Genomic DNA, 24,974 nt, shown 5'->3' on the forward strand with positions numbered 1-24,974 from the left:
CGTCCGCTTTCTTCTGGAGCTCCTGGGGGGGGCGGGCGTCGGGGCTGTCTGCGCGGTGGTCCCCTTGGTTCATCTAAGCTGCCCGGCGTTCAGGACTGCCTTGTTGGGCGCGGCACAGGGCAGCAGAGTGAGCAGGATGGCTGGGGGTGCGCGGGGAAGCGTGGACCACAAGAGAGTGGGCAGGAACTGAGATGAGTGCTGCCGGGAGAGCGGGGTCTGCTCGAGAGCGGCGTGGGAGGTGCGAGGGCCAGTGGTGGCCTGGCTGCTCGACCCTGGAGTCTCCCGGGTCCTGGGCCACCGCCAGAGCCTACACCCCGGGCTGGGCCTCCCCGCCCATGGGATTCTGACAGGCGCTGTGAGTGGAGGGACTCCTGAGCGCTGGTTAAAGGCAAGCGCTTGCTGGCTTAGCAGCCAGCCAAGTAACCTCAGTTTACTGGAGACTCCAGCTGCCCACCGTACTTGTGTGCTGTAATGAGCGAGTGCCTACGAAGGCTGAAGAATTTGGGATCACCTGGAGTCCTCGGCAAGCGCAGCATGAGCTACCTGCCCGCAGCGGCACCAGGGACTCTTGGGGGTGTGGGAGAAGGGCATCCCAAGCCTGGCCCCTCCTCGGAGGCAGGCTGCCTCCCAGGTCAGCTCCTGGCACAGGCCAGTCCCGTCTTTACAGCGTTACTTTCCATATCCATTTCTCTGTCTACGTCTGCGCCAGCCCCTCTGCCTGGTCTCTCCGTCACTCGGGGTCGCCTGGATCAAAGGAACAAAACCTCAACCTTGTCTTGGTTTCCCGAGTGTACCACATCTGACCACCTGACTTTTACCTTTTTTGTTTATTGAGACTGTAGCCTGAATATTCAGGAACTGTGTAGAGCAGCCTGGCCTCGAACTCCCTGATCCACCTGCCTCTGCCTCCACCACCGAGTGGACTTTAGCTTGGTCTTTGCTAAGTAGACAAAGACCGGGGGTTCAGACCTGTTTGTCCATTGTACAGGGTCAAGCTGCAGTATGTGTTCCGTGTTTATACATGACGGGCTCAGCAGCTCGGACAGTGTCCCCATTCAACCGGCCCCTCCGTGCGCCTCCCACAGCTCTCAGAGTGGCACCCAGCAAATGTTGAATGACTGTCCACACACGGGTGCAGGGTGTCCCAGCCACAGGGTGGCGCTTTCTAGCTCACCCCACATCTCGGTTCTTTTAATTACTGCCCCTTGGATTGTTTCTAATACTTAGAATCCTCCAGGCCCATCAGAAATGCACTTTTTTGCTCTTCGCAAGCGGGTCCCTGATTTACACTTCCATCTTTAGAGTCTCAGGTCACCCCTCCCCTTAGGAGTGACACCCCCGCCCCCCCTTCTGTGCGCAGGCGCAATACTCCCTGCCTCCCGCCTCCATCCCTGCGGCCAAGGGCGGGGCCCGCACTGTCCAGCAGCCGCAGCTCCATGGGGCTCTTGGGGCTCCTAAGCCTCCTGCACTCAGCTTTCTTCGGGGACCAGGTAGGGTACAGGGAGTCCTGGTCGGGGACGAGGGTGTGGGTACAACCAGGTGGGGTCCTGACTGCAAACAGCCGTCCCCTGGGGTCAGCGTGAAGACACCCAGGCTGGAGCAAGCCAACTTGATGAGTCGGGGGTCTTTCATAGTTGCTCTGGAGATAGTTGCCAAGGAAACCGCCTGGGCATGTGTTTGGGGCTGGGCTCCTCTCCCCTGTGCTGCAGCGACCCCTCCTCCGTCATGCGCAGGCGCAGACCTTCATTTGGAAGCATCCCTCCGCGGTAGAGACCCTCACTCTCCTCTCCCTCCTCCCCTCTAGAGACCAGTGGTTAGGAGACAGAGGGCTGAAGCTGGGGTACATCGCGCTCAGGGTCCAGCCAGCGCAGAATGCGGGGCCCGACCACACCCTGCATGTTGCTAGGCCTCAGTTTCCCCATAGACACTACGGAGCTAGGGCCCACCTGCTCAGTGTCCACAGACTGGCATTCCTAAGATTGCAGTTCTGCCACGAAGGGGAAACTGGGGCACAATCAAGCTGGCCAAGGTCATATGACTGAGCCACAGAGGTGCTCATGCACCGGGGGTCTGGGGAGTGGCTGCACCCGCAGCCTGCCCCCTCCCAGGGAAGCCGAGGGCCATCAATGCCCTCCAGCATCTTCTGCCTCTGTCACCCAGCACAGCCCTGTTCAAATGAGGAGCAGCATGTGGTCATGTAGCTGCCCTGTGCCTACTCCACAGCCAGGAGAGCCCACTTGAGGGTGTATGTAGGCTGGCTGCACGCCAAGAAGACAGCCGTCAGACTCTGGAGGTCCAGTGACCTCTGCAGTGTCACAAATCGGAGTCCCAGGGTGCATTGAGCCTGCTGGGAAGCCTGGGCACAGGGCACAAGGTGCAGGGTCTCCCCCATCATGAAGGTCAGGCCTTGGATTCGGATTCCAGCTCTTAGGACTTCAGAGTGCCTGCTAACGTGGCGTCCAAGCCCATCAGAGGCTCATTCAGCAAGGGTGGGACAGGAAGGAGTGAGGAATGTCCCTGTCTAGGGGTCCCCATAGCCTTCCATGAAGGCAGGAGGAGGCCCAACCCCTCCAGAGGCCTGGCTGCAGCTCGGGTGTGATTGAAGCGGTGTGCCCTTCCTAGCACAGCCTCAGTGTCTCCATGTGGGAGTGTAAAGTCTCCCTTCCCCCAACCTTTGCCCTAGAGGGCTTGGCACACTGTGGTGTTTTGGAGAAACTGAACAGTTAATTCTATAAGGACCACAAGCCAGGCTGGACACCAAGGTCACCCAGGGAGGTGGAGGCAGAATGGAAGTCAAATGGCTCTGTGTTCTGTACCCCACCCCACCCTGTTCAACTCTGAGCTGAGTTATGAGGACCCTCCCAGCTCACCCGGCCTTGATGGTTCGCCCTGCGAACCCCCCTCCAGTGCTCCACGGACACCGTCATGCCTGGACTTCAAGCTAGCCGCTTCGCCCCTTTTATTTTTGAGACTAGGTCTCACCTTAGCACAGGCTGGCCTCAAATGCCAAGTCATCTTCCTGCCTCAGCCTCGGTGCTGGGATGGCAGACATGGAGAAAGCCTTCCCCACTCCCCGCCTCCAGCAAGGGCCCCTCTACCACTGCTGCTCAGCCAGCTGGAGGACCCTTAGGGTCCCTGCTAACTGTTCCTGCTTGGAAATACTGGAGGGTGAGGGGTTCCCCTGCCTTGCCTGGCACCCCCTGAGATTCCTTCACCACGGAGGGGCAGAAGTTCTATGGTTTGTGTCCCCAGATGGGAAAGTGCTGCAGTAGCCATGTAGCCACCTCTCTCAGCACTGACCACGCTTATGTTGTGTGAGTGGGGCTGGCAGCCAGAGGGACTGTTCAGACACCAGGCCTGGGCAGTGTGTGTGTGTGTACACACTCACACATGACACAGGTGTGGGCAGTCGCGGGAGGTGTGCGATTGCCTGGAACTCCAGTTCCAGGCAGCTGGGAGCCGCTGGACCTGGATGTTGGGAATGGAACTTGTGTTTGCAGGAAGAGTAATATACACTGTTGGCTTCTGAGCCATCTTTCCAGCCCAGGCTCTGCGGTTAGCGCCCAAGGGCACCCTTTGGACGTCAGGAAGTCAGAAATAGAGACCTGGGTGAGACGGACACGGGGAAGAATTGTCACAGGAGGTGCTGGTGCTGTCAGGTGGTGGGTGGGGCGGTGAAAGATGCGATTGCCAATCTGGCCCCAGAGTGCCTGCCCATCTCCCAGCCTTCCAAGTCCCAGGTCATTGAGGACCTCAGGGTACTCTGACTTTGCTTGTCCCAAGTCCTTTCTGTCTTGACATCTCCACACCTGGCGGGTGGGTTGAGTAGTAACCTTCCCCCAAGATTTTGGCATAATATTTACCAATTTGATGCTTTGCATGAGGTTTTGGCTTCAAAGCACCCCTTTTCCCTTGATAGGGGTTTATCAATCCCAGTGCCCCCACCCCATCAGCCCCTAAGGAGGCCCGACGCCCCGCGGTCACCACGGGTCCCCGCCCCGGACTGCTATTGGCTGTTGCCATGGCACCAGTTCGTCTTCCCGCGCCGCCATTGGTCCAAGCACCTGCATCCCGCATCCTCCCCCGCTTGCTCGCGGTGGTCTCGCCCAGGGCCGGGAGCGGCAGCACCGCACCGGGATCAGATCGGGCTTTGTCCCTTCGGAACACCCCCCTCTTTGCTCTTGCTGCTGAGATCCTCGGAGACCTAGACACCCTAAGTCTGGATTGCAGGTCTAGCCAAGAGGAGAAAGGAGGCCCTGGGCCTCACAGCTAGCCCAGATGCAAGTAAGCGTGCGTCTTCCCCTGGGCGGAGGGCAGGGGCGCGACCTGCCGGGCCCTGTCAGTACTGGCTCAAACGCAGAATAGGAGCTGAGGGGAAACAGAGTCCGGATGAGGCAGGCATCTGAGTCACTACGGCTAGTCCTACACACACACACACACACACACACACACACACACACTCATGGGCTCCAACACCCAGATCCATAGATGATACCTGAGGGATGGAGAGGAGAATCAGAGAACAGGATGCTGTGTGTCCCGGGGGAGTTGCTGTGTGCCTCTAGTCTGTTTCTTTACCTCTCTGTAAAGGTTGGGGTGTTGGGATGTCAGGAGTTGGGCAATGCGCCCCCCAGGTGTCTATCTCCCTCCACACCTGTGCCTCCCCCTCTGAGTCAGGAGACTCGCATCTAGTTACCACTTGTCTGTCTGTCTGTACCCTGCCAAGGTGGCCACCTTGGGGTTAGAGGTAGGTGGGACTCCTTTCTGTAGTATATGTAGGGTGAGGGATCACAGGAAAGGTGGCCTTGTGCACCCTGAGGATGTGTTCGTGTAGGGTGCTAAGGTTTTTCCGGCAGGCACTGGGGAGCCATGAGAGGCGTCTGAACACCGTAAGAATGGAATCCAACAGTGAGCCTCGTAGCTTCCTCTGGAGAGGACTGTGTCTTCCGCAGTAGCAAGCAGGAGGACACTGGAGGGGTGGCCTGGTGCAAGGGTGAGGGTGGGGTGGATTCAGCTTGGAGAGCTGGTAGCCCTGTGGGGTCAGGATAATAAGCGACATTGAGGGGAGCCATCAAGTGTGGAGCACAAGCATCCCATTGGGTGGACTATACAATTCCTGCAGAGCCTCATCGCCTCCTCCTGGCTGGGCATGGCATGCTGCCTTCGGCTCAGACGCAGGGCTCCATTAAACGTGAGCCTTGATCCATGGGTAGAATTTGTGTCAAGGCGAAGCCACTTCTGCCTCGGAAACTCCCATTGGCCCTTTGGGGCAGTCAGGGGTAGATCTTCCGCTCTTCAGTGGACACGCAGAGACACGGAGAGGACAGGTCTGTTTTGTTTGCTTTTAGCTTGGTCTTTTGAGATAGAGTCTTAAGTAGCTCAGGCTAACTATGAACTCAATATGTAGCCTAAACTAGCCTTGAATTCTTTTTTTGTTTGTTTTTTCGAGAAGGGTTTCTCTGTGTAGTCCTGGCTGTCCTGGAACTCACTCTGTAGACCACCTGCCTCTGCCTCCTGAGTGCTGGGATGGAGGTATGTGCCACCATGCCCAGCTAACTACCTGGGCTTCTGAGCATCTCTGCAGGAAGAGTCTGGGTTCTGATTACACGGCCTCCTTTCCCACTCTTACCACACCCCTAGCCCTAGACCCAAGTTTCCCTCTCCTAGGAACAGCTGAGATTTAGTTCTGTTGTAGGAAGAAGCCAGAAGGCATGACTAGGCCACAGCCGGTCCTCCAGGCAGGATGGGATGGTGGGAGACTGAGACCCTAAGACATTTGGTGGTCCCCTCCACCCATGCCCTGGATGACATCAGGGTGGGCAGAGCTTTCCAGAAAAGGAGAAATTAGTATTAGATCATGTGTGTTCAGGTGTGGGGGGAGCAAAGGAGAAGGTGTCGCCTAAACAGAGTGGGTGTGGTTGATTTGGGATGGAGCCTTAAGGCTGGCAAGGAGAGGGGGGCTCCCAAGGAGGAGGAGGAGGAGGCAGGAGAAGAGACGAGACGCCATTGGTGGGCCTCAGACAAAGGCGGAGGGAGGGGGCTTTCGCAGATAGAAGGGAACAAAGACGGAAGGGGGTTGTGGGGGTTCAGGGTGGCTGTGGAGGGAGAGCCAAGCTGAAGGAGGAGGCACTGGCCAGCTGGACAGAGGGAGGAGGCACTGGCCAGCTGGACGTTCGGGAGCACAAAGAGCTGGGCTGTGGCCAAGCTGCCGGGTGGCACCGCGTTCAGGCCAGAGGCTGCTGAGCCACGAACAGACTCTGGAGAGCCTTTCATGAATGGAGGGGGGTGGGGCTTCAGGGGGACCAGCCTAGGACTCAAAGCCCTGGGATGACCATGGTGAGTTTGGGTCTATCTCCTGCCCATAGCTCCCTTAGTCAGGGCTCCTTGGCCTTCAAGGTGTTTTGGGTGAGCTAATGACCTATCCTCCCCAGGCGTCTGCCAGCCTGGCAGTCTGTGCTTTGTTGGGGGATCAGTCCCATCTGTCTGCCGTCTGTCTGTCTGTCTGTCTGTCTGTCAGCTTCTCCTGCGTCAGTCTGTGATCCTGATGGCCTCCAGGTGGCCCCTCCACCTGCTGACTTGGACTTCCAGGGTGACCGATGTCTGTGTGACCCTCTGGCTGGCTGTCACTGCAGGTGTCCACAAATGATGCTCACTCATCCATTAAACTTGTCTGTATCGAACATCCCTGTAAGGACTCCCAGCTTCAGTTTTCCTCTGTCTCTGTGTCTGTCTGCCTCAGATGCTGGCCAGGTGACTGGTTCACACCAGACAACCTTGCCCTAGGGTGGGTGAGAGGGCTGGGCTCAGACCCTGGCCTTTCTGAGGGACACCAGCTCCCACTCTTGTGACCTCCTTGGCCCCAGGCACTTCAGGAGTTGAAGATGACCAGTTCCATGGCATCGTACGAGCAGCTGGTACGGCAGGTGGAGGCCTTGAAGGCGGAGAACACGCACTTAAGACAGGAGCTGAGGGATAATTCCAGCCACCTCTCCAAGCTGGAGACAGAGACTTCCGGCATGAAGGTGAGGGTCTGTGTGACGGGCGTGGCTCAGAAGCACTGATGATGTCTTGGGAGGCTGAGAGAGGTCCCCAGGGCAGCCATGATGGCCACAACCCTGTTCCCTACCATGCCGGCAGGAAGTTCTAAAACACCTTCAGGGCAAGCTGGAGCAGGAGGCGCGGGTGCTGGTGTCTTCCGGGCAGACGGAAGTGCTGGAACAGCTGAAGGGTGAGTACGTCGGGGACTGTCCCATGGCTCGCGGGGACGCAGCAGGAGCAGGTGGCTGACCTTCACCCGTGACGCTCCTCCTTTCAGCTCTTCAGACTGACATCAGTAGCCTCTACAACCTGAAGTTCCAGCCCCCAGCCCTGGGCCCGGAGCCTGCCTCCCGGACTCCAGAGGGAAGCCCAGTGCATGGCTCTGGCCCATCCAAGGACAGTTTCGGGGAGCTGAGCCGGGCCACCATCCGCTTGCTGGAAGAACTGGACCAGGAGCGGTGAGAGTGGAAAGGATCCGCCCCCAGGGATCTCTGTCCTCTGATTGGCTCATTGGCTTGTGGCCCTGCCCCTATACAGTCACACCCACCTCCTGGCTCTTCCACGCCCATCTCCACTGTATTCCTGTCTGGCTGACCCCAGCAGGAGGACAGAGGATATGGGGACATTTCTGGCAAAGGGAAAGGCTCCTGGCGGACACCACCACCCTAGTCGGAGACATACAGGCGTCTCTAGGGACAGAGTCAAGTCCAAAATCAGGGCTCAGAATCAGGCCTAACGCCAGAGATTCTCAAGGAGGCCTTTGTTGATGGAAGGACAGAAGCCCAAACATTCTGGGCCTAGGGCCAGTGGAGGGGGCAGCGCTGGAGCCTGGGCTCAGCCCGTCCGGGTTGCCTGAGGTCCGCCTGATGAGCAGCCGACAATCAACTCTACCTAAGTCAGCTATGTGCGACTTCCGGCCTCAGATTTCCACTCCATAAAATTGGGGTAGATTTTTGCTGATTGCTTTTTTCTTTTTTTTTTTTTTTAAATATTTATTTATTTATTTATTTATTTATTTATTTATTTTTGGTCTTTTTCGAGACAGGGTTTCTCTGTGGTTTTGGAGCCTGTCCTGGAACTAGCTCTGTAGACCAGGCTGGTCTCGAACTCACAGAGATCCGCCTGTCTCTGCCTCCCGAGTGCTGGGATTAAAGGCGTGCGCCACCACCGCCCGGCTAAATATTTATTTATTTATTATGTGTACAACATTCCTTCCATGTGTGCCCGCAAGCCAGAAAGGGGTGCCAGGTCTCATTATAGATGGCTGTGAGCCACCATGTGGTTGCTGGGAATTGAACTCAGGACCTCTGGAAGAGCAGTCAGTGCTCTTAACCTCTGAGCCATCTCTCCAGCCCATGATTGCTTTTTTCTTTTCTTTCTTTCTTTTTTTTTTTTTTTTTTTTTTTTTTTTTTTTTTTTTTTTTTTTTTTTTTTGAGAGACAGGGTTTCTCTGTGGTTTTGGAGCCTGTCCTGGAACTAGCTCTGTAGACCAGGCTGGTCTCGAACTCACAGAGATCTGCCTGCCTCTGCCTCCCGAGTGCTGGGATTAAAGGCGTGCGCCACCACCACCTGGCTGCTTTTTTTTTCGTTTTGGCTCCCTAACCATATCTATTTCTTTGGGGAGCACCATGGTGTGTGTGTTGTGGTCAATGGACACCAGGAGGTCCACAGGGACAGACTCAGATGGCCAGGCTTGGTGTCAAATGCCCTACCCATCTAGCTACTTCGCCAGCCAAGAGAGGGATCTTAGCATATGATCCAGGCTAGTGAGAATCCCCCGGCCCAGCCTCCAGGGCGCTGTGGGGACAGTTAGGCTTCTGGGCCTGAGAGCTGGAGAACGGGAGGAGGTGAGCACTCCGGAGCCCTGCGGCCTCTTGGGTCCTCCTAGAATTCCCTTTGCCTTGTTTCCTTTTTATCTTTTTATTTATTGAGACAGGATCTCTCTGCATAGCCTTGGCTAGCTTGGAAGTAGCTCTTATAGCCCAGGCTGACCTCAAACTCACAGAGATCCTCATGCCTCAGCTTCCCAAGGGATTGCTGTTTTGCACTTCCAATTAGCTTCCCCCTCCCACTCATCCAGTTTCTTCCAGTGCCCACCTCAGAGCTGGGAGTAGGGATGGGGGGGGTCCTTGGGAATGTCACCTATAAGAAGGTACCCCGCACCCCTACCCCAGATGCTTCCTGCTGAGCGAGATCGAGAAAGAGGAGAAGGAAAAGCTGTGGTATTACTCTCAGCTACAGGGCCTGTCAAAGCGTTTGGATGAGCTGCCACACGTTGACACGGTGAGACCCCGGGGGCACCTAGCGAAGATGGGGGAACAGGGTGTGTGTGACGGGGAGGCTGGCCCCGGATGCGCCTCACCGCAGCCTGTGCCCCCTCCCAGCAGTTCTCGATGCAGATGGATCTCATCCGGCAGCAGCTGGAGTTTGAGGCCCAGCACATCCGCTCGCTGATGGAGGAGCGTTTCGGCACCTCGGACGAGATGGTGCAGCGCGCGCAGGTGCCCAGTGCACAGCGGGCATCGGGGAGTGGAGGGCGGGCTGAATGGGAGGAGTCAAGGAGGGGTGGAGGCAGCCAAGCAAGCTAGCTTGCCTTCCCCGTTTCTGGTCTCTAGATCCGCGCTTCGCGACTGGAGCAGATTGACAAGGAGCTGTTGGAGGCCCAGGACCGGGTGCAGCAGACCGAGCCTCAGGTACCAAGACAGCAGAGCTAGGGCCGAAGGGGTGATGACCGATGTCTGTCGACTCAGTGACAGCCCCCTATTCTGCGCCCAGGAAGGGTTCTGCAGCCTGTGGGCAGTGCAGACTGAAACCCCCAGGCCTCATGTTCTCCCCGCAGGCTCTGCTAGCAGTGAAGCCTGTGTCGGTGGAGGAGGACCAGGAGCCGGAAGTTCCCACGCACCCTGAGGATGGCACCCCTCAGCCTGGCAACAGCAAGGTGGGAAGGGAAAATCTGAGCATGGGCTGCCAGTGGCGTCCGGTGAGAGTCCCCAGGCAACCCCGGTTGATGGAGACTCAACCTGGACAGAGGCTCGCTCTCTGTGAGGCGAGAGGTCTTTGTTCTGGGACAGAGTGGAGGGTCTGGAACTCGCTGTGTAGTCAAGGCTGGTTTCAGACTTAAATCTGCCTGCCTCTGCTTCCTGCTTGCTGGGGTTAAAGTGCCCTGCTTAGTGTGGGCTCCTTGGGGGACGGTCATGTTTTGATGTGATGAGGTTAGAAGACAACTTGCAGGAGTCGGTTCCCCCTTCCATCAGATTCGATGGCAAGTGCCACTACCTACTGAGCCTTCATACGGGCCCACGGGCCGGGCCACCTCTTGAAGGGGAACTGTCAACAGTGGTGGAGCACGGTCCCACTGCCATTTTGCACTCATCCCATGTTGCCCTGCAGGTGGAGGTGGTGTTCTGGCTTCTATCCATGTTGGCAACACGCGACCAAGAAGATACAGCGCGCACATTGCTGGCCATGTCCAGCTCGCCTGAGAGCTGTGTAGCCATGCGCCGCTCAGGCTGTCTGCCACTGTTACTCCAGATACTTCATGGCGCTGAGACCGGGGCTGGGGGACATGCGGGGACCCCCGGCGCACCTGGTGCCAAAGATGCACGCATGCGCGCCAACGCAGCCCTGCACAACATTGTTTTCTCCCAGCCCGATCAGGGCCTGGCGCGCAAGGAGATGCGTGTGCTGCACGTGCTGGAGCAGATACGAGCCTATTGTGAGACCTGCTGGGATTGGCTGCAGGCGCGCAACAGCGGGACTGAGGGTGGTGCAGGAGACGGTGAGTGGGAAGTACCTGCACAGCAACCAGCTGCGCACCTTCTCAGCTGCGTGAGCTGAGCCCAAGGGACAGTGGGGCAAAGGAAGGCACAAAATACTCTCTACCTCTGACCACGACCCCAGCCCCTCACTGGGGATTTTAGGCGGGGCTCCACCCTGGCCACGCCCTCAGCCCCCTCACTGGAGGATTCTAGGTGGGGCTCCACCCTGGCCACGCCCTCAGCCCCCTCTCTGGGGATTCTAAGCACTGTACTGCTGGAACAGGCCACCAGCCCTCCTAATTTGTCCAGGCTGGCCTTGAACCTGTGACTCTCCTGCCTTCTCTCGGGGCGGGGCGCTGAAGAAGTCACAGGCCTGTGCTACAGTGCAGCTGCAGGTTTCCTTCACCCGTCTCTGTTGTGCAGTTATATGAGCGACAGCAGCTCCACAGCCATGAGGTGGACACCATTACTCAGCAAGTGTGTGACGTTACACAGATTTTGAAGCATTAGAGCGTGGGGAGAGGCAAGGGAGAACTCGGGGATCACTACGGGAATGGGACTCTAACTTGGCCACTGCCCACAGCCCCTGTGCCCATCGAACCTCAGATCTGCCAGGCCACCTGTGCGGTGATGAAGCTGTCCTTTGATGAGGAATACCGTCGGGCTATGAATGAGCTAGGTGAGCTCCCTCCACCCCACCCCCTCTGGGCCTTACACAGTGGTTTGACTGACCCCTCCAAATGCCATGGTACAGAGCATGGGTCGGACCATGTAAGAACAGGGAAAGAAGTCTGACAGTGGTGGTGGCACAAGCCTTTAATCCCAGCCCTCAGGAGGCAGAGGCAGGCGGATCTCTTTGAGTTCAAGTTCCAGGAAGCCAGGGCTACACAGAGAAACCCTGTCTTGAAAAACCAAACCAGTTAAAATAAGAGACCTGGGAAAGTGGTTCACGTAGAATGGAGAGACAGGCCTCACCAAACAAGCCTTGTCCTCTCTGCCTTACCTGCCTTCCTTCCCCTCCGACAGGGGGGCTGCAGGCTGTGGCGGAGCTACTGCAGGTGGATTACGAGATGCATAAGATGACCCGGGATCCACTCAACCTTGCCCTGCGCCGCTATGCTGGCATGACTCTCACCAACCTCACCTTCGGAGATGTTGCCAACAAGGTTCTCAGGGGAAGGAGGAGGATGGGCGGGGCTCAGGTGTCCTCTTGAGGCTTTCCCCACTTCACCCCAGCCTGGATGTGGCCCTGGGAGGTGGGGAGTCACTTCTGGCATACATAGGGGCAGAGGCTGGCAAGAGTTTCTCTTGGGCTCACACGCACACCGGCAAGGACAACTGTCTGCAGACTTGACACCTCTGGACTGGCAAAGTCCAGGGGCCTCTTCCTATCGGGGCATCACTTTCGTCTGCATACCCATGAGGAAGGGAGAGAAAGAACAGGGGAGTCCCTTGCTGCCGCTGCTGGGACACAACTGTGCCGTGTCAATCCCAACAGGCTACACTGTGTGCCCGTCGAGGCTGCATGGAAGCCATCGTGGCTCAGCTGGCCTCCGAGAGCGAGGAGCTGCATCAGGTACCCGGGGCAGGGTGGGAATGAGTGACACCCCAGGGTCAAAGTGGGTGGGAAGAAGAGGTGCCTTTGGATCCTGGATCCTGAGTCCTCTGTAACTGCCCCCACCACCCTGGCCAGGTCGTGTCCAGTATCCTGCGTAATCTGTCGTGGAGGGCTGACATCAACAGCAAGAAGGTGCTGAGGGAAGTCGGCAGCATGACCGCCCTTATGGAGTGTGTGTTGCGGGCCTCCAAGGTGAGCATGGGTGGTGGGAATTGGAGAAGTCAGAGGAAGTCACCACAGCCACCGTCATGAGACACAGACTCAGAATAGGGAGACCCTGGGAAAAATTAGGTAATCCTAAAGTTCTGAGATCTCCAGCCCTAAACCACACTGCTGAGGATTGGAGAAGTGGTATTCATACCTTAGACAAGAAACCTCACTGCTAAGCAACCCCAGCCCCTCACTGGGGGATTTGGGGGGCTTCACCCTGACCACACCCCCAGCCCCTCACTGGGGATTTTAGGGGGGCTCCACCCTGACCACGCCCCTAGTCCCTCACTGGGGATTCTAGGCGGGGCTCCACCCTGACCATGCCCCCAGCCCGTCACTGGGGATTTTAGGGGGGCTTCACCCTGACCACGCCCCCTGCTCCTCACTGGGGATTCTAGGCGGGGCTCCGCCATGACCACGCCCCCAGATCCTCACTGGGGATTCTAGGAGGGCTCCACCCTGACCACGCCCCTAGTCCCTCACTGGGGATTCTAGGCGGGGCTCCGCCATGACCACGCCCCCCAGACCCTCACTGGGGATTCTAGGAGGGCTCTACCATAGAGCTACTTTCATAGCATTCTTTTAAACATATTATTCATATTACAGATATTCCAGGCTGTCCTGGAACTTGTAATCCTCCTGCCTCAACCTCCAGAGTGCAGGACAGGCCTGCACCACCAGGCTTGGCGGTTGATCTTTTGGGAAATCTCTGTTGATCATCCTTCCCTCCCATTGCAGGAGTCCACCCTGAAGAGCGTGCTTAGTGCTCTGTGGAACCTGTCTGCGCACAGCACGGAGAACAAGGCAGCCATTTGCCAGGTGGACGGTGCACTGGGTTTCCTGGTGAGCACGCTCACCTACCGTTGCCAAGGGAACTCCCTGGCAGTCATCGAGAGTGGTGGTGGGATCCTGCGCAATGTGTCAAGCCTCATTGCCACCCGAGAGGACTACAGGTCAGTCTCCGCTATGATTTGCCTGGCTATGCAGAGGGTTGGGGCTAGGGGATGGCATGGGGCGGGGGGGCTGCAGGTGGCAGCTGCTACCTCATGTACCAAGAGGGTATAACACACAGTGTCTTAGGACTCTATGGTAAACACCATGGGAGGGTTCACTGCCCATCCTTGAGGGAAGAGAGGATCTCAGGGCAGATGCAGAGGCAGGAACCATGGAGGTGTGCTGCTTACTGCTTGCTCAGCCTGCTTCCTTGTACATCAGGACCACAAGCCCAGGGCTGGGCCCTCCCTCGCCATCTAGAAAATTCCCACAGACCAACCTGATGGGGCTCCTCACCTGGGCTGTGTCTAGGCTCATATCCAGTTGACAAAGTGGATTACAAAATACAGCACAGGAAGATTACATGGGAGGCCTGGCCTGAGGGCACACGCCTTTAATCCCGGCACCGGGAAGGCAGAGGCAGGGGGTTCTCAGTGAGTTCGAGGCCAGCTGTTCCCCACTGAGGCAAGGTTTCTTTGTAGCCCTGACTATTCTGGAACTCACTCTGTAGATCAGACTAACCTCAAACTCAGAGATCCGCCAGTCTCTGCTTCCCACACGCTGGGACTAAAGGCGTGCACCAGCCAGCACTCAGCCCTAGACTGCGTAAGTTAAAATGGTAATTGTTGGTGCTGGAGAAGTAACTCAGAGGTACACCACTGGCTGCTCTTGAGAGGGTCTGTGTTCACTTCCCAGCAGCTGCGACCATCTGTAACTCCAGCTCCGAGGATCCCGTACCCTCTTCTTGCCTCTGTTAGCACCAGACACACGTAGTGGGGGCACAAACATACAGACAAAACACCCACACACATAGAATAAAATAAACCGTGTTGTTAAGTAATGTTCATAATAGGGGCATGGCAAGGCCCGCTCCTGAACCCAGCACCTGGGAAGCACAGGCTAGCCGGAACTAACACCTCAGATGCTTTCTATAAAGAAAGAAAAGAAAAGAAACAAAGAAGAGAGGAGAAAGGGTGGGTAGGATGGGGTGCTAGGTGCCTCTCAGTAAGTACTCTGAGCTAACCTGGGTTCAGTTCCCAGCATTAGATTGGGCAGCTCACCACCTGTAACCAGTTCCGAGGCTTTCTGGCATCGGTGGGGATTGCACACACAGTGCACAGACTTCTACACAGGCAAAACACCCTTACACATGTGATAAAATCATTAATTAGCCAGGCGGTGGTGGCACATGCCTTTAATCCCATCACTCGGGATGCAGAGGTAGGTGGGGATCTGTAAGTTCGAGGCCAGCTTGGTCTACAGAGCGAGCTCCAGGACAGCCAGGGTAGTTACACTAAGAAACTCTGTCTCAAAAACCAAAGGTAAGGGCTGGGGAGGTGGCTCAGGGGTTAAGAGCACTAACTGCTCTTTCATCAGAGGCCCTGGGTTCAATTCCCAGCACCCACATGGCAGCTCACAACTGTCTGTAACTCCAAGATCTCTAATACCCTCACGCATACAGGCAAAACACCAATGCAAATAAATAAGAAAAAGTGAATAAAAATAAGACCAAGTAAGTTTTTAAAGATTTATTTATTTATTATATATACAATATTCTGCCTGTATGTATCCCTGAGGGCCAGAAGAGGGCACCAGACCTCATTACAGATGGTTGTGAGCCACCATGTGGTTGCTGGGAATTGAACTTGGGACCTCTGGAAGAGCAGCCAGTGCTCTTATCCTCTGAGCCATCTCTCCAGCCCCATAAGTTAAAAAAAACCAAAAAAAAAAAAAAAAAAAAAAACCAAGCTAAATAAATAACACAGGTATGATGGTACGGGACACACGCCTATGAACCTGACACAGGGAGGGCAGTGCCAGCTAGCAATCGATTTTAAAGTTCGCCTCGGCCTCCTCAGAGCCTTCCTCAAAACAAAACCAAACAACTGAGCATGACACGCAGTGTGGGGCGGCTATGCTTATGCCACTGCTATTTCATTTTTCTCAAGTCCAAACATGCGCCCAATCTAGTGGGTCCATTCTGATGGTAGGCGTGGCAGGGGTGTGGCTAAGTGTGACTGGCAGGGTGAACGTAACTAGGCTACCTGCTGCTAGCAATAGAGGTAGATGTGGTTGAGCAGAGGTCTGACGGGTGGGTGTGGGCGTGGCTAGGCCACAGCAGGCGGGGTGGGCGTGGCAGGCCGAGGAGTTTAGCGACACAGAATTGGGATTCGCTTCATCACAGGCACGGGTAGACCTGACTTGGTTAAAGGCTCAGAGAGGTAGAAGCCGGTGTAGCAGAGCGAGGGGTGTGGGTAGCCAGGGTGGGCATGGCAGAGCAAGGTGAGCGTGCCCGAGCTGGGAGCTGCGCTGGTGACCTCACCTCGGGCTATAGCGGATATGGGTTGATTTGCAGTGTGGTGTGGATGGTGGGCTCCACAGGGCTGGGGTACCCAAGCCCACCTTCCCTGTGCTCTGGGCTCCCCCAGGCAGGTGCTCCGTGATCACAACTGCCTACAAACGCTGCTGCAGCACCTCACGTCGCACAGCCTGACCATCGTGAGCAATGCCTGTGGCACACTCTGGAACCTGTCGGCCCGCAGCCCCCGGGACCAGGAACTGCTGTGGGACCTGGGGGCTGTGGGCATGCTGCGCAACCTCGTGCACTCTAAACACAAGATGATCGCCATGGGTAGTGCTGCCGCTCTGCGGAACCTGCTGGCCCACCGACCTGCCAAGTACCAGGCAGCGGCTACGGCCGTCTCCCCGGGCACCTGCGTGCCCAGCCTGTATGTCCGCAAGCAGAGGGCACTGGAAGCTGAGTTGGACACCCGGCGCCTGGCGCATGCCCTGGGCCACCTGGAGAAGCAGGGTCTGCCTGAGGTAGAGACCACTTCAAAGAAGCCCTTGCCACCCCTTCGCCACCTAGACGGGCTGGTGCAGGACTATGCCTCTGACTCTGGCTGCTTTGATGATGACGACGCGCCTTCTCTGGCTGCTGCGGCCACCACAGCCGAGCCCGCCAGCCCTGCGGTGCTGTCTATGTTCCTTGGCAGTCCCTTTCTTCAGGGCCAGGCACTGGCCCGCACTCAACCTGCCCGCCAGGGTGGCCTAGAAGCCGAGAAGGAGGCTGGTGGGGAGGCAGCTGTGGCTGCCAAAGCTAAGGCCAAGCTGGCGTTGGCCGTGGCTCGGATCGACCGACTGGTGGAGGACATCTCTGCCCTGCACACCTCATCAGACGACAGCTTCAGCCTCAGCTCTGGGGACCCTGGGCAGGAGGCACCAAGGGAGGGTCGTGCCCAGTCCTGCTCGCCGTGCCGGGGCACTGAAGGCGGGCGGCGTGAGGCCAGCACCCGGGCACACCCTCTACTGAGGCTCAAGGCAGCCCACACCAGCCTCTCCAATGACAGCCTGAACAGTGGTAGCACTAGCGATGGCTATTGTCCCCGGGAACACATGCGGCCCTGCCCATTGGCTGCATTGGCTGAGCATCGCGATGATCCCTTGCGTGGGCAGACTCGGCCCAGCCGGCTGGACCTGGACCTGCCCAGCCGGGCTGAACTGCCTGCCCGGGACACGGGGGCCACTGATGCCCGCGTGTGTACCATCAAGCTATCCCCAACTTATCAGCACGTGCCACTGCTCGATGGTGCCACTGGGACAGGTATCAGACCCCTCGCTGTATCCGGAGCCTCCCCAGGAGCTCGGAAACAAGCGTGGATACCTGCAGATAGTCTGAGCAAAGTCCCTGAGAAACTGGTGACCTCTCCGCTGCCCGCGGCTAGCAAGGTGCTGCAGAAGCTGGTGGCACAGGATGGGCCGATGTCACTCTCCCGGTGCAGCTCACTGTCCTCTCTGTCTTCCGCTGGCCATGCTGGCCCCAGCCAAGCTGGGAACCTCGATGACAGTGATTCATCCCTGGAGGGGCTGGAGGAGACCGGCCCTGGTGAGGCGGAGCTGGATGGGGCATGGCAAGCGTCCGGGTCCACCTCTTTGCCCATGTCCATCCCAGCCCCCCGCCCGGGGTGCAGTCGAGGTCTTGGGGTGGAGGATGCGACACCATCCAGTTCATCTGAGAACTGCATCCAGGAGACACCCTTGGTCCTGAGCCGCTGTAGTTCTGTGAGCTCTCTGGGCAGCTTCGAGAGCCGCTCCATTGCCAGCTCCATCCCCAGTGACCCGTGCAGTGGGCTGGGCAGTGGCACAGTGAGTCCTAGTGAGCTGCCCGACAGCCCTGGGCAGACTATGCCACCGAGCCGCAGCAAGACACCACCAGCACCTCCCGGCCAGCCTGAGACCAGCCAGTTCAGCCTGCAGTGGGAGAGCTATGTGAAGCGCTTCCTAGACATCGCAGACTGTCGGGAGCGATGCCAGCCGCCCTCAGAGCTGGACGCAGGCAGCGTGCGCTTCACAGTGGAGAAGCCGGACGAGAACTTCTCCTGTGCTTCCAGCCTCAGTGCGCTAGCCCTGCATGAGCTGTATGTTCAGCAGGACGTGGAACTGCGCCTGAGGCCACCAGCCTGCCCAGAGCGTGCAGGGGGTGGCGGGGGACACCATCGGAGGGATGAGGCTGCCTGCCGCATGGACTGCCCAGCACCCGTTGGTTCTCGGGCTCGGTCAGCAGTTGATAAAGAATTGGAGGTACTGCGTGAATGTCTGGGGGCGGCCATGCCCGCCCGGCTCCGCAAGGTGGTCTCTGCCTTGGTGCCTGGCCGCCGGGCCCTGCCAGTCCCCGTGTACATGTTAGTGCCGGCCCCGGCTCGGGACGATGACTCTGGCACTGACTCCGCCGAGGGCACACCTGTCAACTTCTCCAGTGCTGCATCGCTCAGTGATGAGACCTTACAGGGACCCTCCAGGGACAAGCCGGGAGGGCCTGGAGAAAGGCAGAAACCCACAGGCCGTCCCGCCCCTGCCCGGCAGGTCCGTGGGCACCGACCCAAAGCAGCAGGTGCTGGTAAGGGTACGGAGCACACCCGAGGGGCCGGGAGGAACCGGGCTCGATTGGAGTTACCCCTCAGCAGGCCACAGAGTGCTCGATCCAACAGGGATGGCTCATGCCAGCCCCGGACCCGTGGGGATGGTGCTCTGCAGTCACTGTGCCTCACAACACCCACAGAGGAAGCCGTGTACTGCTTCTATGATTCTGATGAGGAACCCCCAGCCACGGCACCACCACCACCCCGGCAGGCGTCTGCCATCCCACGGGCTCTTAAGCGTGAGAAACCCATAGGCAGAAAGGAGACCCCATCCAGGGCATCACAGCCTGCCACACCACCTGTGAGGGCTCAGCCCAGACTAATCGTGGATGAGACTCCACCCTGCTATTCCTCAGCTAGCTCCCTCAGTGAGCCGGAGGCCCCTGAACAGCCGTCCAGCCATCCCCGAGGCTGGGAACAGGCAGCCACCAAGGACCCTGGCCCAGGCAGTAAAAGGGACAGCTCTCCTAGCCCAAGGGCGGAGGAGGGACTACTGCAGAGGTGTGTCGGCTTAGCCCTGCCCAGGCGCCGAACCCAAGTACCTGGCTTGCGACGTCGCAAGCCCAGAGCTGCACGGTCAGACGTGCTGACCACTGAGATACCCCGGAAATGCCGTGAGGAGGTGCCTGGCTCTGATCCAGCCTCCGACTTAGACAGTGTTGAGTGGCAGGCCATCCAAGAGGGTGCGAACTCCATCGTCACGTGGTTGCACCAGGCAGCAGCCAAGGCCAGCCTGGAGGCATCTTCGGAGTCTGACTCCCTCTTGTCTCTGGTGTCTGGGCTGTCAGCAGGCTCCACTTTACAGCCCTCGAAACCCAGGAAAATGCGAAACTCTGGGGCAGAGGCTGGGGGTGTCTGGCGTCCAGATAAACGGGGTGCAACTTCCACCAAGGTCAGCGGGAGTCCGCGGTGTCCTAGTGGCCCCGAGAAGCCAAAGGGTACCCAGAAAATGATGGCAAGGGAGCCAGGAATGCTCCGGGGACGGACGGTGATCTACACAGCCAGCCCAGCCTCCCGGGCTCAGTCCAAAGGATTTTCCGGCCCTTGTACCACACCTAAGAAGATGGGAACATCTGGTTCCACTCAGTCAGAAACTGCCACCAAAACCCCCAGCCCTGGACAACAGCGTTCACGGAGCCTCCACCGGCCAGGTAAGATCTCAGAGCTGGCAGCCTTGAGCCAGCCACCAAGGAGTGCGACCCCTCCAGCCCGCCTCGTCAAGACGCCATCCTCAAGCTCCTCACAGACTTCGCCAGCGTCCCAGCCCCTACCCAGGAGGTCTCCTCTGGCCACTCCAACTGTAGGGCCTCTGCCTGGCCCTGGAGGGTCCCCCGTGCCCAAGTCACCGGCCCGGGCCCTTTTGGCTAAGCAACACAAGACCCAGAAGTCACCTGTTCGGATCCCATTCATGCAAAGACCAGTCAAGCGAGGGCCGCCACCACTGGCCAGGCCATCCCCAGAGCCTGGACCTAGGGGAAGAACGGGGACTGAGGGGGCTTCTGGAGTGCGCGGTGGTCGCCTGGGCCTAGTGCGCCTAGCCTCAGCCCGCTCCAGTGGCAGTGAGTCCTCAGACCGCTCGGGCTTCCGCAGGCAGCTGACTTTCATCAAGGAATCCCCGGGTCTTCTTCGTCGCCGCAGATCGGAGCTGTCCTCTGCGGACTCCACAGCCTCCATCCCCCAGGCTGCTTCGCCCCGCCGCGGAAGGCCTGCACTCCCTGCTGTCTTCCTCTGCTCCTCTCGCTGTGATGAGTTGCGCGCATCCCCACGGCAGCCCCTGGCGCCACAGAGGGCGGCGCAGGCCAAGCCAGGTCTTGCTCCACGTGCGCCCAGGCGTACCAGCTCTGAGAGCCCCTCCCGCCTGCCTGTGCGGGGACCTCCTGGGCGGCCTGAGACAGTCAAGCGGTATGCGTCCCTGCCACACATCAGCGTCGCCCGTAGGCCAGATAACGCTGTCTCTGTGCCCACCATTCATGCCAATACCACTCGCCGAGGGAGTGATGGAGAGACCAGGCCACTGCCCAGGGTGGCTGCACCTGGGACCACCTGGCGTCGTATCAAAGATGAAGATGTCCCCCACATCCTTCGTAGCACGCTGCCTGCCACTGCCCTGCCCCTCAAGGGTCCATCACCTGAGGACAGCCCTGCTGGGACTCTACAACGCAAGACCAGTGACGCAGTGGTACAAACAGAGGATGTTGCCACCCCTAAGACCAACTCCAGCACTTCGCCCAGCCTGGAAAGCAGGGACCCCCCTCAGGCTCCGGCCAGCGGCCCTGCGGCTCCATTGGGCAGCGATGTGGACGGGCCAGCCCTCACCAAGCCACCTGCCTCAGCGCCCTTCACCCACGAGGGCCTGAGTGCTGTCATGGGGGGCTTTCCCACCAGCAGGCATGGGTCCCCCAGCAGGGCTGCACGAGTTCCCCCCTTCAACTACGTGCCCAGCCCTATGGTGGTGGCCACAGCGGTCAGCGACTCTGACGTGGAGAAAGCCCCTGTGGCCTCTCCAGCCAGCCTCCTGGAGTAGTGGGTGTAGGCCAACCTTCTGGAACATTCTCTCTTCGCCCCGTGGCACAGTCTGGCTTCCCGGGGGGCTTGCTCTCCAGATGCCCTGAGTAGGCACAGCTATGCCCTCAGAGCTCCTGTCTAGCTCACATCTCTGCACCTTAGAGCCAGCCCTTGCTTCTATGCCTGGGGCTTGAGGGGATTGGCTGTAGACAGGCACAGGGCAGAGAAACCGTAGGCTCTATGCAGGACCTGCCCTGGGCTGCACCCAGTGGGTGGGCGGGCACGGGCTGTAGTGAGGGTAGTGAGATCCTGGCAGCTGGCGCTCCCTCAGCCAGGCCCAGCCTGTAATTAGTGCTGGGATAATTGGTTAATGAGGACTCTGCCAGGCGTGTTTGCCTTCCCAGAGGCAGCTGAGGAGTGCTGGGTGAGGGGCGTGGCCAAGCTGCTCACCAAGCACTCCTTCATCATGGCACTGGAGAGATTGCCAATGGTGGCGCTGGGGACCCGCTGCCCCCATGTCCCTTCACTATCAGAGGAGGGACGAGTTCTGGGGACCCGCTGGCTGCCAGCTGGATGGCTCTGGGGGCTCAAGGGAGCAGGCCTAGGCAGCCAGCATCCGTGGGGAGGAGCCTGGTCCTTCCCATGGCAGTGTCAGGGCGTAGGATCCTCATCCCTGGCTCACTCAGTCCGGAATCCAGGGATCAAGGTGGAGGCTGATAAGAGGGAGATGGGCAGGCCTCTGAGGACCCAGGCTGTGGGTCTCAGCTCAGTGTGTCTTCCTGCAGAGAGCACCAACAACCTCTCCCCTGTGGGACCTGTAACCATGGCCATCGGCAGGAATTGCTCCCAGAGAAGGACACTGCTCCTTGAGCTGGCCTCAAGCCCCTGCTGAGGGAAGTGGTTTTAAGAAGGTCCTGGGAAGGACCAAAGACGCGCTGTCCCTCCCCAAGTCCTTCTTATGGGGGGATTGACAGACTCATAATCACCATTGCCATCACACCTGGGCACACTGACCACTAGGGGCACCACTACGGCCGACTCCACAGCAGGAACACCGGGTACAAAGTCTTCAATCCCAGGACCTTGCCCGCTGGACAGGGCTCTGTGGGGGACTGGCAGGGAGCGGCTAAAGCAGCAAGGTGACTCTGAGACCCCAGCCCATACCCACCACGCACTCCAGGGCGCCCCCGTGGTGGGACACAGCGGGAGGCAGATGGCCAGCTGGGGCTGGAGAGGGGGAACCTTATCTGCAGACTGAACCTGTAAACCACGCACTGTGAGACCCCAGGTGGAGCAGAGGCTGGACCATGGCACCAGCACACAAGGCCCATCATTCTTTTAGCCTCCTGCCCTGTCGGCCATGTTTGCCTTCTCCACCCCACACAGTGGGGGACACACAAGCTACAGAGCAACATCCAGACCAGGGCAGGAAGAGCTGGCATGGAACAGTGGCTTCTGAAGGGTTAACCAAAGCCAGGGGGCGGGGCCAGTCGGCCTCTGGAGTGTCTGCTGTCCTCCAGGCTGGCAATGGCTGCAGGCACCCTGAGCTGGAGACCAGTGGTCCACTGGGTGCTTGAACAGGGCGACATGCCCGATTACCTCACCTCCTGTCCTGTCTTTCACACTGTCCGGTGGCCAATGTCACCCCCCTGCTCACACCTGGTTGGTTTGTCCTCTGCTGCTGCCCCCACTGTCCCGTCCTACAGGGTTAATATTCTGTACATACTGACCCCCACCCCATGTATACAATCTGGCAGGACACCCAGCCTGGCTTCTGATTCTCGTTCACATCTTTAATAAAGCAAGCCATTGAGTCGCTCTGGGCTGATAATCGTCAACACGGGCTCTGGATGGGGGAGGTCATTCTAGAACCTTCTACTGCAGCTACAAGGCGCTGGTGCAGGGGCCCAAGCTCCCTGTGGACCGACACTTGCTAGAGCCAAGGTCGCGTCAGGGTCAGCCAAACCACACCTGGCCATTTGCTTTTGGACATCAGCCACTGACCACCTGTGGGGGCGGGGATCCGGGAGCCCAGAGTAAACAGTCTGTGACCACTAGGAATGGGAATGGCAGGAATAAGTCACAAGCCAAGGCCATTTCGGACAAACACAGTCCCAGTCAGCTGGGGACGTGAGGAAGCGTGTGGGGTGGCCAGCGCCTAAGGCGCATAGGGGCTGGAGTGGACTTAGGCCCCAGTGATCCAGGGTCCAGCTCACTGGGGGGAGGGGGGAGTGAGACCCAGAATCAACTCTCTGATTTTCCAAAAACAAAGCCTGCTCACGCCAGAGCAGCGGGTCAGCAAGGTCAACTGAAGCCCCATCCAGAGGGTAACGTCCACCACAGAGGGGTCCTGTGGGTGCCCAGCTGAGCCTGCAGGACACAGGCCCCCGCAGGGATCTGGGCACTGTCACCCCGCCTTTGGGCTCCTCCCGTACTCCTGGACTCCCCAGAATGAAAACCCCCTAGCCAAGTTCCCTCCGCCCCAAGGAGATGAGACCAGAGAACAGGCAAGACGGCAGGACCCTGCAGGACCCAAGCCAGAAGGAGGCAGCCAACCACGGTGAGGCTGGACATACAGGTTCTGGCCTGCTGCGGATGCTGGGGATGGAGACCCTCGCTGTCCAGGCCGACATGAGGTGGAAGTAGGAGCAGAGGGATGGCCACTGTGGGGCATGTTGGTTCTGAGCCCCGACCTCCGCCAAGTCCTAGACGCCATCCAGGCTGATGCCCCCGTAATTGAGGAGGTGACCATGTCCATAAGTCCCACCCCAACTTGGAGGCCATCAAGGATGGAAGAGGGAACAAAGGCTCAAAGCCTGCCAAGGTGCCCGGCGCTGGACGGACGGCCTCAGGTGTAGCCTCATCTCTAGGAGGTGGCTGAGGTCACCTGGCTAACATCCTGTTCTAGCCTCTTATCAGCCTGCCGAAGGTCCTCGAACTTCTGCCTCAGTGTGTCCCCTGCCTGCAGCAGCCTCTCGTTCATGGCCACATAGGCCCGGCTTTGTTGGTAGAGTTGCTCGAGCTGGGCCTCAGGGTCCTCGGCCCTTGGAGATAGATCTGGGGGTTCTGGAGAGGAGAAACGGTGGGTCAGGGGTTGGAAGTCCTCCTTGGCTACCCAGTGAGTTGGAGCCCTGCCTGGGCTACACGAGACCTGTCTAGGCCCTAGAAAATAGTCAGTTACAGGCCTGACAAAACCCCATGCTTTGGAGTCACCCAGAGGACAGGACCCTTGATGTCCCACCCAGGACTGCTTGGGTTCCTGGATTCTAGGGGAATCGCAGAAAACAGTCCCTACACGTATCGTTTCCCCAGATTTCCACGTAGGAGCCACTGGGCTTGGGCTTTTTTCCTTTTCCCCTTTGAGACAAGGTTTTGAACTCACAGCAATCCTCCCGCCCCTGACTCCTACGTTGGCTTAAGTCATCAAGCTCGCCGGCCCTTCAACTTTGCTTTTGGTGACCCCACTTGACAGAGTCAGAGAGGCCGCTAGTAGAGAAGCAAAAGATTCGTCCCTGGGGCCTGGCTGCAATCAGGTTTGCTCCCGACTTGGACAGGCTGGGACCCCGCAGTTTCGCGTTCTCCTACCTTCTGGGGCCAGGGCGGTGAAAACAGGATCGTTGGGGGGCGCCCCTCGCACGTCCTCCAGGATCTGCTCCACCGTGGGCGGCGCGGGGCGCGTGGGCAGCACAACGCGTTTCTTGCCTTTGGAGCTCATCTTGCAGGCGGAGGAGCGCGCGCTGGCAGCAGATCCGCTCTCCACTTGGCCTTCCCACCCTGCGAACCTCTATGCGCCCGTTACGGCCCTGTGCAGAGGCCCATTCCTCGTCCGTCTCGCCTTCTCCTTTCCCGGGGTCTCAGAGTTTGGCTTAAACCAGGGCTAACTGAGCCCCCTAAAACCCCTACTCCAAGTCGCCACCACTTCCGCTTCCTGTT

At 58.6% G+C, this 24,974-nt stretch overlaps 2 protein-coding genes across 4 annotated transcripts; one reads left to right on the forward strand and one right to left on the reverse strand.

The window, feature by feature from the left end:
• The first annotated feature begins 1,397 nt into the window (after window positions 1–1,397).
• Apc2 (APC regulator of WNT signaling pathway 2) lies at window positions 1,398–22,859 on the forward strand. Of its 3 annotated transcripts, none has more exons than XM_057771700.1 (15): window positions 1,398–1,490; window positions 6,864–7,022; window positions 7,138–7,228; window positions 7,316–7,496; window positions 9,213–9,321; window positions 9,423–9,539; window positions 9,654–9,731; window positions 9,878–9,976; window positions 10,429–10,816; window positions 11,380–11,475; window positions 11,823–11,962; window positions 12,295–12,372; window positions 12,490–12,606; window positions 13,363–13,577; window positions 16,047–22,859. In XM_057771700.1, the coding sequence occupies exons 1-15, from the start codon at window positions 1,437–1,439 to the stop codon at window positions 21,058–21,060; spliced, it is 6,936 nt and encodes a 2,311-aa protein (XP_057627683.1). In that variant the 5' UTR covers window positions 1,398–1,436; the 3' UTR covers window positions 21,061–22,859. The 3 variants fall into 3 exon arrangements, with proteins under 3 accessions (XP_057627683.1, XP_057627684.1, XP_057627685.1); XM_057771701.1 differs by having other exon boundaries at window positions 9,426–9,539; XM_057771702.1 differs by lacking the exon at window positions 1,398–1,490 and adding an exon at window positions 4,114–4,284.
• Window positions 22,851–24,964, reverse strand: C6H19orf25 (chromosome 6 C19orf25 homolog). The gene is made up of 2 exons (XM_057771711.1): window positions 24,627–24,964; window positions 22,851–24,107 (listed from the first exon to the last, which is right to left on the reverse strand). Exons 1-2 carry the CDS (start codon window positions 24,754–24,756, stop codon window positions 23,908–23,910), a joined length of 330 nt encoding a protein of 109 aa, XP_057627694.1. The 5' UTR covers window positions 24,757–24,964; the 3' UTR covers window positions 22,851–23,907.
• Between the last annotated feature and the right edge of the window lie 10 nt (window positions 24,965–24,974).

Source organism: Chionomys nivalis, chromosome 6 (genome assembly GCF_950005125.1).
Source record: "Chionomys nivalis chromosome 6, mChiNiv1.1, whole genome shotgun sequence".
Lineage (NCBI taxonomy): Eukaryota > Metazoa > Chordata > Mammalia > Rodentia > Cricetidae > Chionomys > Chionomys nivalis.